General features: G+C 37.2%; 1 protein-coding gene across 27 annotated transcripts in view; it reads left to right on the top strand.

Moving 5' to 3' along the window:
• PTK2 (protein tyrosine kinase 2) overlaps positions 1-13,400 on the top strand; it is a 352,445-nt gene that overhangs the window by 127,171 nt on the left and 211,874 nt on the right. For all 27 annotated transcript variants that reach the window (XM_064384640.1, XM_064384638.1, XM_064384629.1 and 24 more), the window contains one exon: positions 12,270-12,357. In XM_064384640.1, the coding sequence (XP_064240710.1) occupies positions 12,270-12,357 (88 nt within the window). The remainder of the gene's footprint in view (positions 1-12,269; positions 12,358-13,400) is intronic.

The raw sequence follows: 13,400 nt of genomic DNA, 5'->3' as shown, positions 1-13,400 counted from the left end.
TAATTGTTGATTAGTATAGCCCTTCATCTTAATTAATGCTTTCTTTGTCTCACCTCCCTTTTTTCCTTTATTTTTTACAACTTTTCACTTACTCAACTCTAGCCTCCTGGGTTTCTTATTGGAGCCTTTGAACTTAATGTGACTCTGCTGAGTATGTTCTGCCTTTTGCAAGCATGACTTGGATGGACCTCCTCATTTGAGGAATGTGCTTGAGTGTCACCGCTTCCCTATGGCCTCCTACTGGCTGCCTAAAGAGCCCACTGCCTACCTGAAACTCCTTATGATTTTTCATCAACTCGTATACTCTGTTATTATAGACTTTTCAGGACTGATATTATATATGTGTTGTTTAGCTTTCTTTCTCGGGGACTTTGTTTTCTTCACTGCTCTGTTCCTGGTTCTAGTCATGCCTGGCATACAATAGGCACTTAATAAACAATATTTGAATGAAAATTAAATAAATAATATACTGATAATGCATGTGTAAAATAAGCCCAGAAGCAAAGTAATGTAATGGTGTAGAAACTTGTTTTCAGCTAGGAACCAAACACTGTTAGCTTAAGTTAATAACAGTATTACCATATTAACACATGTTGTTTACTGTGTGTCAGACATTTGATGTATTTCATCAAAATTAATTTCTATTATGATAGTCTTATGTAGGTACTCTCTTTCGCTATTTTACTTGTGAGAAAGCCGTAGTAAAGGCTTAATAACTTTTCCTGGAGGTCATTTGGCTTAAATGGGTGGCATAGTGGAAATTGAATCCAAACACTCAGCTGTTTCTTCTTTACTCCTGTGTTAGATATGTAACACAAGAAGTTGAACGTGATAGAAATTTTTTTTCTGTCACCTGCAGACATCTCAGTTCATAGGTGGGTATATGACAGCAGCTGCAGTTCTGGCTTTAATTCTGAGAAGTAAGTTCTTAATAGTCAAATGAAAGTGCCAGGACTTAGCACTGTAATTGGGTATAAGTTTTTATTTCTGTGATGTTTTTGGACATAGATTGTTCTTTTGTGTTATCTGCTATAGAGTCTATTTATATTGTTGAATAAACCTTAAATATAGACTTATTTACTTGGTCTTCAGTCTTGAAACAACTTGGTAAGCTAGCTTGCAGCACACATATTTGGTTATAACTGTCGTGGGCAGGATGACCTTAGAGAGCTTTGTGTTGTGACATGTCATTGGGAGAAAGGAAGGGCTGGATTGATAAATGGCTATCCAGGTAGAAAGAAGAGCAGCAGCAATATTGGATCCTACCGCAATACACAGAAATCTATGAGATGTGCAAGTAGTGAAACATCACATGCAAAACTTGAAGAAAAGAAGTTTAGTGGGAAGTATAGTTGAATGTGTCTCTGGCCCGGGGGTAGGAAGATTTTCTTAAGATCTCCAAAATGTTCACTATTAAAAGAAAGAATGGCAAATTTTACTGTACTAAGATTAAGATATTCTGCAAAAGATACATTTTCAAAGTACACGAACAAGTTGCAAAGTGGGAGGAGATATTTGTAACACATGCAGTCCAACAGAGGGCGGTGGTAAGAGTTTATATTGATACAGCAATATAAAAATTGCTGGCCAGGCATGGTGGCTCTTGCCTGTTATCTCGGCACTTTGAGAGGCCGAGGTGGGCGGATCACCTGAGGTCAGGAGTTTGAGACCAGCCTGACTAACATGGTGAAACTCCATCTCTACTAAAAACACAAAAATTAGCCAGTCATAGTGGCGGGCTCCTGTAATCCCAGCTACTTAGAAAGCTAATGCAGGAGAATCTGAACCTGGGATGCAGAGGTTGCAGTGAGCTGAGATCACGCCATTGCACTCCAGCACGACAGAGAGAGACTCAGTCTCAAAAAAATAAAAATAAAAAATTGCAGACACCTTAATAATAGATAGGCAAGAGACATGAAGGTATTTTCATAAAAGAGAAACTAACTTTGGCCAGTTAATACAGAAGGCACTGTCAACTTCATTATTGATCGGGAAAATGCAAATCCCTACCTCAGTGAAATTCTACATCCAGTTGGCAAAAAGTCAACTGTCTTTGAAACTCGATAGCTGGAAAGGCTGTGGATCTGACAGAGTCTTTTACCTGTACTGCTAGGGAGAATGTTTTAATAAATTGGTGAAACCACCTGGGAAACCAGCTTGGCATCCTCTTGAATGTCAAATGATTCCATGCCCTACCATCCTGCACTTCCACTTCAAGTTCTCTTTCAGAGACGCTAGCTCTAGTTTCTATACTAGGCTATAACTGCAGTAATGTTCATGGCATAAGCAGTGACAGTTAAGTTACTTGGGGATTATTCACACAGTAGAATGTCACACAAGTCAAGTGAACGAACTACAGTACAAGTAACAGTATGAATGAAGCTTAGCTGTATAATGTGACAAAATAAGTCCTAGCACAACTTTGTGAGTACACTAAATATCACTGAATTCCACACCTTAGAGTGATTAATATTTTTTGTGAAATTTACCTCAATTAAAAGTCCTCGGGCCAGGCATAGTGGCTCACGCCTTTATTCCCAGCACTTTGGGAGGCCGAGGCAGGCAAATCATGAGGTCAGGGGTTCGAGACCAGCCTGGCAAATATGGTGAAACCTTATCTCTACTAAAAATACAAAAATTAGCTGGGCATGGTGGCGCGTGCCTGTAGTCCCAGCTCCTTGAGAGGCTGAGGCAGGATAATCGCTCAACTTAGGAGGTGCAGGTTGCAGTGAGCCAAGATGGTGCCACTGCATCCAGCCTGGGTGATAGAGACCCCACCTCAAAAAAAAAAAAAATGTCCTGGAATATGACGTACAGCATGACATGCTTTTAATAAAGTCAAAAGTGAAAAAACCTAGTAAGATTGTTGGAAGCACATGTTGGCTAAGACAATATGGAACATATAAATAAGGGAATGATAAATTCTTTCAGAAGTCAACTGGAAGGGCCAGAGCTGCGGCATGGGTAACTGCCAGCTCTTCCCAGTCCCCACAGGCTCCAGGGGAACTTGTGTTGACCTTTAGGGTGTAAGGCTGAGTTTGAAAATCACTCCTGAAGTGTGCCTGTGTGCCCCAGTCTGTCCCCAGTGCTTTTTCAGTCAGTTGAGGGACAGGTGGGAGTTTACTTGTTTCTGGGTTGCTGAGAGAGCCTAGTTAGGTAGGTAGTATTTGTTAGGAGCGTCAACCAGCCAAAAATATTTAAATTATGCTACCATACCTAGTTTATAATACAGTAAAAAGTAACATGAAGCTTTGAGAAATTTCCAACAGATTTAAAGTTTTTCACTTAAACAATTAAGTGAATTATAAATTAAATTATATTGATTATCTGAAATCACCTACATGGAGTGATCTGTTTGGCTTCTGACTGAGTTAATTGGATATAACTATCCCTTTCAGATGTCGAATTCAGGAATTTGAGGGCCAAAGCTAAGATAAACCTTTCTTGGCGTTTGAGAAAGCAAATTTACTGATTTATTATTAAACATTTACTGAATGCTTCTGTGCCAGACACAGTACCAAGGTGAATAAGTTCCTTTCCTTTGAAAACAACTGATTTAGTGTTCTTTCCTTCCTTTGAAATCTTTAATTCTTCACCTTAACTCACTCCCTCACCCCCATCCCCCTACATTTGGTACAGTATTGGGTTGCCATAGCAATATATAATAAAAATGAAAGAGGAAGCCCTGCCCACCAGTTTTATAATTTAATCCTGGGTTGTACAGTTCAATTCTTCCCCTGTTCTTTCTCTTCCAGTGTCTTCCTGTTTTCTGGTTCTCTCCTCTGCCACTTACCTTTCTCTGTTTCACCTTCTCATGGCTTTGTAGCATCATGGCAAGGCTCCTCTCTGAATTCTTTTCTTTCCCCAAGTTCTTAGTTTTTAATGAAATACTAATTTCTTCAAGGGGTCTCTCCTCCTCAAAAGCACTGGAAATAGAATTGAATTCAAATTTTGAGATAGCATGGGGCGATATTACATGTTTTACATTGTTAAGTCTTCCTGTCAGCTTTATGTTGTCTCTCATCTTTAATCAGTTTTTTATTCACTTACGGTCAACACTGATTATTGTATAATGTAGGCTATAAAGTATACATAAAAATAGAAAATTTAAAAGCATGCAGTGGGCCAGGCACGGTGGTTCACGCCTGTAATCCCAACATTTTGGGAGGCTGAAGGCAGCAGAATCACTTGAGACCAAGAGTTCAAGACCAGCCTGGCCAACATAGTGAAACCCTGTCTCTACCAAAAATACAAAAATTAGCTGGACCTGGTGGTGTATGCCTGTAATCCCAGCTACTTAGGAGGATGAGGCAGGAGAATCGCTTGAACCTGGGAGGTGGAGGTTGCAGTGAGCTGAGATAACACTACTGCACTGCAGCCTGGGCAACAGAGTGAGACTGTCTCCAAAAAATAAAAAAAAAATGCAACAAATATAAAATTATTTACTTTCACCAAAATGTTACTAATTAATGAAAACAAAGTGATTAAGTATGGTTAATTTTTTTTTAAAGAAAATCTTGGTTAAATAGTTGTTGGTTTTGAACAAGGTCTTGCCCTGTTACACAGGCTGGAATGCAGTGGTGCAATCATAGCTCACTGTGGCTGTGAAGTCCTGAATTCAGGCAGTCTTCCTGCCTCAGCTTCCCAAGTACCTAGGACTACAGGTGTTTGCTATCATACTCAACTGATTTTTAAAAAATATTTTTGTGCAGACAAGGTCTTTATGTTGCCCAGGCTGGACTCAAATTCCTGGTCTCATATGGTCTTTCTGCCTTAGTCACTGTGATCAGCCTTGTGTAGTTTTGACTATACAAATTCAAAATTTTTTTTTTTTTTTTTTTTTTTTTTTTGCAGGGGAGGAGGAGACAGGGCCTATCTTCATCATCCAGGCTGGAGTACAGTGGTGTAATCATGACTCACTGCAGCCTTAACCCCCTGGGCTCAAGCCATCCTCCCACCCCAGCCTCAGCTGGAATCATAAGCATGTGCCATCGCGGTTGGCTGATTTTTTTTTTTTTTTTAAGTTTTAGTAGAGACAAGGTCTTGTTATGTTGCCCAGGCTGGTTTTGAACTCCTGTGCTCAAGCACCCTCCTGCCTTTGTCTCCTAAAGTGCTTGGATTACTGGCATGAATCACCAATGCCCCACTTCTGATTCAAAGGTCTTATTCCAGGTTTTATTTATTTTGTTATTGCTTTTAATGGTTGTCATAGCTAAAAATATTCTTCACAAAGATATGCATAATTAAATAGAAGAAAGGATACCACTGTCTGTGTGTGCTTAATCATGATACTGATTTTTCATTGCCAGTCACCAATTATATAAACATTTGTTCAAATTTGACCAATAAATTTCCATATTCCATGATCATTCCTTTCAGTATAATTGATTTTGAAATATATTTTCCTATTTTAACATCAGATTTTTATTTTTTTATTTAGTGAAGAAATTTTGAAATGTTAGAAAATTTTGTTTTCAGATTTTTTATGAGCCGTGCATCCATTCCTTTTTGGTAACAAAATTATAAATTGATGGAAATACTTTAGACTTCAGGATGGTCTGTCTGTAGCATGACAGCATGCTTTTCTTTGTTGTTTTTAATTTTAATCATGGAAAAGTTCAAATATTTACAAAAGTAGACAGAATTGTAATAATGAAGCCCATATACTTGCTGGTCAGTTTCAACTGTCATCAGCCGATGGTCATTTTGTTTCCTACCTTTTCCTCCCTATATTATTTTGTAGTAAATGTCCCATTTCATGCATAAGTATTTTAGGAAAATTAGATTTATCAACCACAGCACTATTGACCTTTTTTTGGCCAGATAATTCTTTGTTGTGGGAAGGTTTTTTTGGTTGTTGTTTTTTGTTTTTGAGATGGCGTTTTGCTCTTGTTGCCCAGGCTTGAGTGCAATGGCGTGATCTTGGCTGACTGCAACCTTTGCTTCCTGGGTTCCAGTGATTCCCCTGCCTCAGACTCCGGAGTAGCTGGGATTACAGGCATGCACCACCACACCAGGCTAATTTTTTATTTTTAGTAGGGATAGGGTTTCTCCATGTTGGTCAGGCTGGTCTCAAACTCCCGACCTCAGGTGATCCATGTGCCTTGGCCTCCCAAAGTGCTGGGATTACAGGCATGAGCCACCATGTCCAGCCTTGTTGTGGGGAGTTTTTCTATATGTTGTATGGCTTCTAACCACTAAATGATAGAAATCCCTCCCCCTCCCAACCCCCACTTCTTCAGTTGTAGCAGGCAAAAATGTGTCTAGTTACTGCCAGTTGTCCCCTAGGGGAAATGGGAAGAGGGTAGAATCTCCGGAGGTTTAGAACTACTGCTCTAAAATATAACCAGAAATTGTTAAAAATCTCCAAAAATTATTCTTAATTTCATAAAATATCCCATCAGTATTCAAATTTGAACTTGTTTATTAAATATGACACAAATATTAAAGATAAATTATTTGAGTTAGGATCCAAATTAGGTGTGGACTTTTGTCTTTTCGGTCTTTTCTAGTCTATAGCATCTTCATCATCCAGTTTCTCCCCTTTGCTTGCAGTTTGTTAAAGAAACTGTGTTGCTTTGTCCCACAGGTTTCCCCTCATCTGGATTTTACCCGTGACATCCATGTCCATTGTCTTTGATGCCTTCTAATGTCTTCTCTGCAAAGCCTTTGTGTCATCTTTACTAAGTTAATTTTTACTCTATAATATGTTGCTATTTTGAGGGTTACTTTATATTATTTCTGTTTACCACTTATTTCTAAATTTAACACTTAGCTTGTTTTCATTCATGTTTACTAATAAATGTATTTTACTATAAATGGTCATTTTAGTTTTGTCTGCGTCTCACAACTTTGTTAGATAGTATTTTATTGTCTATTAGTGCTTTGATATTTGCTCCAAGATTTTTGGAAGAAACCAAAGGGTGATTAAGTATGTTCTTTAGGTTTCTGCCATATGTGCTTAGAAAAGATTATTGGTTATTGATTTATTTTGTTGCATTATAGGAAGACTAACATTTTTATGGTGTTGCCTTCTTTTTAACTATGTTGAGATGATTCTTTGTGCCTTAGTACTTAGTTGATGTTTTCATTCCTTTTGAAAAGAAAGTATGTTCTGTTATTACTAAGGGGGTGAGTGTGTTTGTGTACATTTTTTTCAAGCTTATTATCATGTTATTTGAAGATTATATTGTTGAAACTTTGCTTGAAAAATGACATCTTAATGTATTCAATTATGTATATATATTTTTTGCCACATGGTCAACTAAGAGAAGAAAATATTCAACTGTAATTGTTGATTTGCTTTTTTCTTTTTTTTTAGTAATTCTGTCTTGTGATTCTTTATGATTTTTAAGGATATATTATTAAGTATATGTAAGTTCATGATTATAATATCTTCATCTATAGTTTCTTTTACCAGTACATAGTGCTGCTCTTTCTTTCTTTCTGTGTTTCCTATCAACTACGTATTTATTGTCTTTGTGTATGAACTGATGAATTGTAGCTCATTTAGTCAGAGGGGTGCCCATTCCCAATTTCATTCTCTATTGTTTGTTTCCAGAGGTAACTGATATCCTGACTTTTGTCATAATCATTTTCTTTCTTAAAAAATTTTACTACTTATGTATTGTCCAAGTCTGACATCATGATCATTCGTTACCTGAATTGGGAAAAAACAGTGGCTTTATTATGCAGTTAAGGGAAAGCTGTGCTGATTAGTCACAGTCTCCCTGAGCAGAACACACTAATGATATTTATACAAGGTTTTTGGAAGTATGAAGTTCAGAAGCTGGCCAACTTACAGAGGTGGGAATGGGTTGGCATCAGTTTTAGACACATGGTTACCCAAGTTAGACTGTTCTTGACAGTTAGTCTTTAGAAGCATGTTCTTTAGAGTTAGATCAGTTCCTTTTTGGCTGAATTAAGGAATACTCACTGGTTATTTGTATTGTGTTCTTCAATTTGAGTTTGGTGTTCTTTTCATGATTAAGGTTTTGTGTTTTTGGCAAAACAGCCACAGTCACGATGTCATACCTTTCTCATTGTATCAGGAAGTCTGTAATGACACCACAACTCAATTTACCGGTGGTTCTAACTTGGATCATTTGGTTAAGGTTCTGGAAGCCAGGTTTCTCCACTACAAAATTACTGTTTCCCTTTTATAATTTAGAAATATCATCTGGGAAGATACATTGAAACTGTAACATTCTGTTTCTCATTTTCACCCACTGATCGTAGCATTCATTGATGATTCCGTCTTGCAGTAATTATTACTGCAATTTTTGCTAAATGATAAATGTCTATTTCCATTCTTCCTTTTTTTAAAAAAAATTGGAAGTCTATTATAAGAATAGACTGTTTACACCACATTTTTTTTATAAGGGCATTTGTGTTGTTGTTTTAAGTTAATGCTTTGTTTACTTCACTAAACACAAACTGGCTAGCTAACCCTTTTCAGTATAGGACTGTCACATTTTTAATCTAACTCAGCTTTTCAAAAACATATCTTCTTCCTCCTTATCTTCAGTTAATTATCTTTTGGGTGTCTTAGTGCTCCTATTTGGTGGTAAGACTTAGGAAGCTAGATGGCAATGGCATGAATAGGAATATATTGCCTAAGACTATGAACAAAATAATGATTTTATTTGAGGGATAGTATTTAGCTGCTGTTGGGAATCCATGGAGAGGCATGTAGCAGAGAAGTGGAAATATATATCAGGATGCAACTAGACTCTAAAAGTGATAAACAGACATGTAAAGAAAATGATGAGTTTTGTGGAAGAGAGTAGAGTGGGGATGTCAGTCCTAGTAGGGCACTAGAACATGGTATCAGGCATTGCAGTTTAAGCACTGAGGAAAGTTTCAGTAGGGTTGTTATGTGAAATAATGCTAGACTGTCATGTGTTGAAGCAGGGAAGAGAGTTCTTTTTAACTTTCATTTTAGGTTCAAGAGTACATGGGCAGATTTGTTATATAGGGTAAACTATATGTTACAGGGATTTGACTTACAGATTATTTCATCAACCAGGTATTTTTTCTGATCCTCTCCCTCCTCTCATCTGCCACTCTTGATAGTCCCCAGTGTCTTATTTCCTGCTTGTGTTGTGTGTTCTCATTGTTTAGCTCCCACCAAAATTCTTAACGTGATCTAAAGGCCTTGTCTAACGTCACATAAGCAGGCTTGAGTTAAGTTCCTGTCTGTTTTTAAGACATAGGTACTTTTTCTTAGTTTCATTGTGCCTTTGAATATTGATGCATGTTCTTGCTGGAGTGGAATCCCATGCCTGCCTCTGTGCTGTGGGATCTAGGGAGGATTGCATAATTCTGTAACATTCTCTTTCCAATCTATGAAAATAAGGTGACTATTAACCTGGTTATTATTTCTCACCCAGAATCTTGGTGTCTTCTCATAGTCTCCTTACTTCTTCCTTTGGTCCCCATTGTCTATTTTGCTTGGTATATACCTTAATCATGAAAAATGAAAATCCTGTGAAGTCATTTCTCTGTGCACAGCATGTCATTGGCTTCCTTTCTCATTAAGAAAGAACCCTATTATCATGACTTGTAAGGGCCTGTGTGAAGCTTCATTTCTACTCACTGCCCTCATGCAGCCTGCCCCGGCTGCACTTCCCTTCCCAAGTATCCTCCAGCTGCAAAGCCTTTACATAGTCTGTTCTACCTGATTAGAACACTTTTTCTCTACACATAACTGTATAACTCCCTTCCTCACCTCCTTTATTTAGAACTTTGCTCAGATATCGTCATATCAGGATGTTCACCATTGACTACCCTTTATAAAAATAATACTTCAATAGTTGTTTTTCCCCTTACTTTGATTTGCTTTTATGACATTTACTGCCATCTCACATATATTTGTGTATTCGCTGTCTGACTTCTGCCATAAAATTTTTTGAGAGCTAGCACTTTCTCTCTTTTATTCACTGTTGAATTTCAAACCACTATAACTGTATCTGAGACGTGATCTGTGCTGAAAAAAAACATTTATTGAGTTATTACTAACAATAAACCTTAGAAACCATTTATTATGACATGCCAGTGACTGTTCTGGGTATTTTGTGTTCACTGACTCATTTATTTCTTGCAACATTCTTATAAGGAAATTGAGGCACAGAGAAGTGATAGCTAACAGTGAATAAGTGGCATGGCCAGAATTCAGTTGTAGGTGATCTTTATCTAGTGCCCATGTTCCTTATGCTTCTCTAAAAAGAAATCATCTGTGTAAAATGCTTAGCACAATTTCTGTCATACACTAAATATTCAGAAAATGTTAGTTGATAACATCATCAGCATCAGAATGCTGGATGCTAACAGAATGGATGTGGAGCCAGGCTACCCATTGTTTCATTTGGACCTCAGTTTCCTTATCTTTAATATGAGAGCTTCCCCCAGCCCCAAAAAAATAAATAAAATGGGAGTCTCATTAATACCAAAAGCCTCCTTGGACCTGTTTGAATTGTTGACATGTAACCCTGGAACTTTATTATTGTTGAGCATTTTTCTAGTCTGCAGAATCCCATGCCTGCCTCTATGCTGTGAATAATTATACCTTTCTTCTCTGATTATTAAATTGATTAAGAGAAATAGTACATAGACCGGGTGGCTCACGCCTGTAATCCCAGCATTCTGGAAGGCCAAGGCGGTCGGATTGCTTGAGCTCAGAGTTCAAGACCAGCCTGGGAAACGTGGCAAAACCCCAGCTCTACTAAAAATACAAAAATTAGCCAGGCGTGGTGGTGTGTGCCTGTAGCCCTACCTACTCCAAAGGCTGAGGTGGGAGGATCACTTGAGCCTGGGGAGGCAGAGGTTTTAGTGAGCTGAGATCGTGCCCCTGCAAAAGAAGAGAGAATAGATCGTGCCCCCAAAAGAAGAGAGAAAAAGCATACATAAGTTAGGTGTCTGGTAAATCCTAAATTCAAAATAAATGAAATCTGTTATACTTGTATAATAACTCAATGTAGAATATCTACAGTAAGTTCTTGAACTTTTTCTGAGAATAAACGTGAAATGGAATCTAATTGTTTGGCAATTTTGTATTTTAATAAGTTGGACATTTAAGAGTCTTAGCAGAACATTTGTATATTTACCAAACTTCTCTTCCTCAAAAGATTACATTAAAATTTTGTTAAATGGTTAAAAAAATACCATTAAGCCACAGAATAGAAGAGGATATTCGCTATGTCTGACAAAGGCCTCAAATCTAGAATCTATAAAGAACACCTACAAATCAATAACGGGTGAAGGAGAAAAGGTAGACCATTTAGTAGGAAAATAAGGACAAAAAGTTGAATATGGCCAGGAGTGTAGGCTCACAGCTATAATCCCAGCACTTTGGGAGGCCCAGGTGGGAGGATCCCTTGAGGCTAGGAGTTCAAGACCAGCCTAGGCAGCATAGTGAGACCCTGTCTCTATAAAAAATAAAAAACTCAGTAGGCACTTCACAAAAGAAGACATTCAAAATGGTCAAAAAGCATGTGAAAGTACTCACTTTCATTATTCACCAAGGAACTGCCAATTAAAATCACCATGCACTATTATAGTTGCCAATCAGAACGAGTAAAACAAAGAAAATGCCAAGTGGAGGCAAGGATATAGAGGAACTAGAACACCCCATGCTGTTGCTGGGAGATTGACTTGTTACAGCCTCTTTGGCATGCTGTTTGACAGTATCTGCTAAAGCTAATGGATATATTTGTTGTCATCCAGTGGTTGTACTCCTAGGCGTATATGCAACGAAAATGTGTACATATGTTTACCAGAAGATAAATATATAAGAGTGTTCATATGGGTAGACCCACACATACAAATAGAGAATTAGAAAGATAAAGAGCATTCTGGTGATGTTGGTTTGTTTTAACCATGTTTAAAACTTAGCTTTCTGAGCAAATAGTACATACTGTGCAATTCCACTGATAAAAGATTTAGACGTGGGAAGCTCATGGAAGATGTTAGAGGTCAGGGCAATTCGGCAGTGGTGGAGAATGCCCCATGGGGTTGGAAGGACTTCTGGGCTTCTTATCATGCTGTGTTTCCTTGAATCATTGAGCTGTAGCACATTTGTGATTATGTGCTCTTTTTTGGTGCTAAAATATTTAAAAATTATATTTAAAGATTAATTGATTGTAGCTTATATTTAAAATCATCTTTCAGAATAATTAGGAATGCCATACTCACAATAATGTTGTAATTATAGACTATAAATTGAGAAAATGACTAATTACTTTTTGTTCTGTTTTATGAATTATTTTTAGATATGAACTGAGAATTCGTTATTTGCCAAAAGGATTTCTAAACCAGTTTACTGAAGATAAGCCAACTTTGAATTTCTTCTATCAACAGGTATTAGAGGCTGCTTTAATATACTTTCTTGTTTGTTTCTTTGAATGCTATTTGTTACATACTTTTATTTTGAAATTTGATTAAAGCTCACATTTGGAAGAATAGCAGTTTGTTGCTGAATGGCAATAAGAATCTTTTAACCAGTAAGAAATTATTAATTTTTTGTTCTTTGTGAACTTTTGTATACTTGAGCAAATCTTAAAGGTTAACTTCTATTATGTGGAGACAGTAAGTCTACAACTATTTCTTGAGCTTTAATTTAAATGCAATTATGGCTGAATAGCAACAAATTTATCATAGGTAGAAATAGTTGCAGAGACAACTATACCCATATAAAATTGATAGTGCTTTGCTTTTTACGCTATAAGTAATTAGAAAATAAATATATGTAATGTAAAATGCCAAAAATGCTAATAAACATCAAAAAGACATTTGTACGTAAAATTTTGACATTAAATGTACTTGGTAAATTTTTTTGCTTTAATAAAAATATTCATTAACTATTCTGGACCAGGAATGCAGAAATAGATCGCATAATCCAGACCTTTAAATTCTTCTGTCTAGTGGAGGATTCCTGTAAACAGTTACTTTGTATTTGATCCTTTGCTGTTCAAGGATCATAGCAAAGTGATGACTTTGCATAGAAGAGTCTATGTGACTGTGCATAGAAGAGTCTGCTGACCTAGTATAGATTTGGTATTGAGATGGCTCCACTGAAAAACATTTGAGGAGTCTCCAACTTTGTAGAATAAGGAAGAGTTGCATTTTCTAGACAAGAACATGGTCTAGAAAACAATGGGGAGAGAGAAAATATGGTGCAGTCTTAGCTAAAATAGTTGATAACATTTTGGTGAGAGAGGGACCACGTACATCATTTAAACGGGGGTTTAGGTTTTCTCCTGCGATATTGGGAGCCATTTAAACACTTCAGTTAGCGAGGCTGGGTGCGGTGGCTCATGCCTATAATCCCAGCACTTTAAGAGACTGAGGAGGGCAGTTCTTGAGGTCAGGAGATGAAGACGTCTCCATCCTGGCCAACATGG

Source organism: Aotus nancymaae, unplaced genomic scaffold (assembly GCF_030222135.1).
Source record: "Aotus nancymaae isolate 86718 unplaced genomic scaffold, 86718_ANA_hifiasm-v0.15.2.pri h1tg000036l, whole genome shotgun sequence".
NCBI lineage: Eukaryota > Metazoa > Chordata > Mammalia > Primates > Aotidae > Aotus > Aotus nancymaae.
Note: the sequence above shows the minus strand (reverse complement) of the source record. Positions and strands in the feature narration are given on the sequence as shown.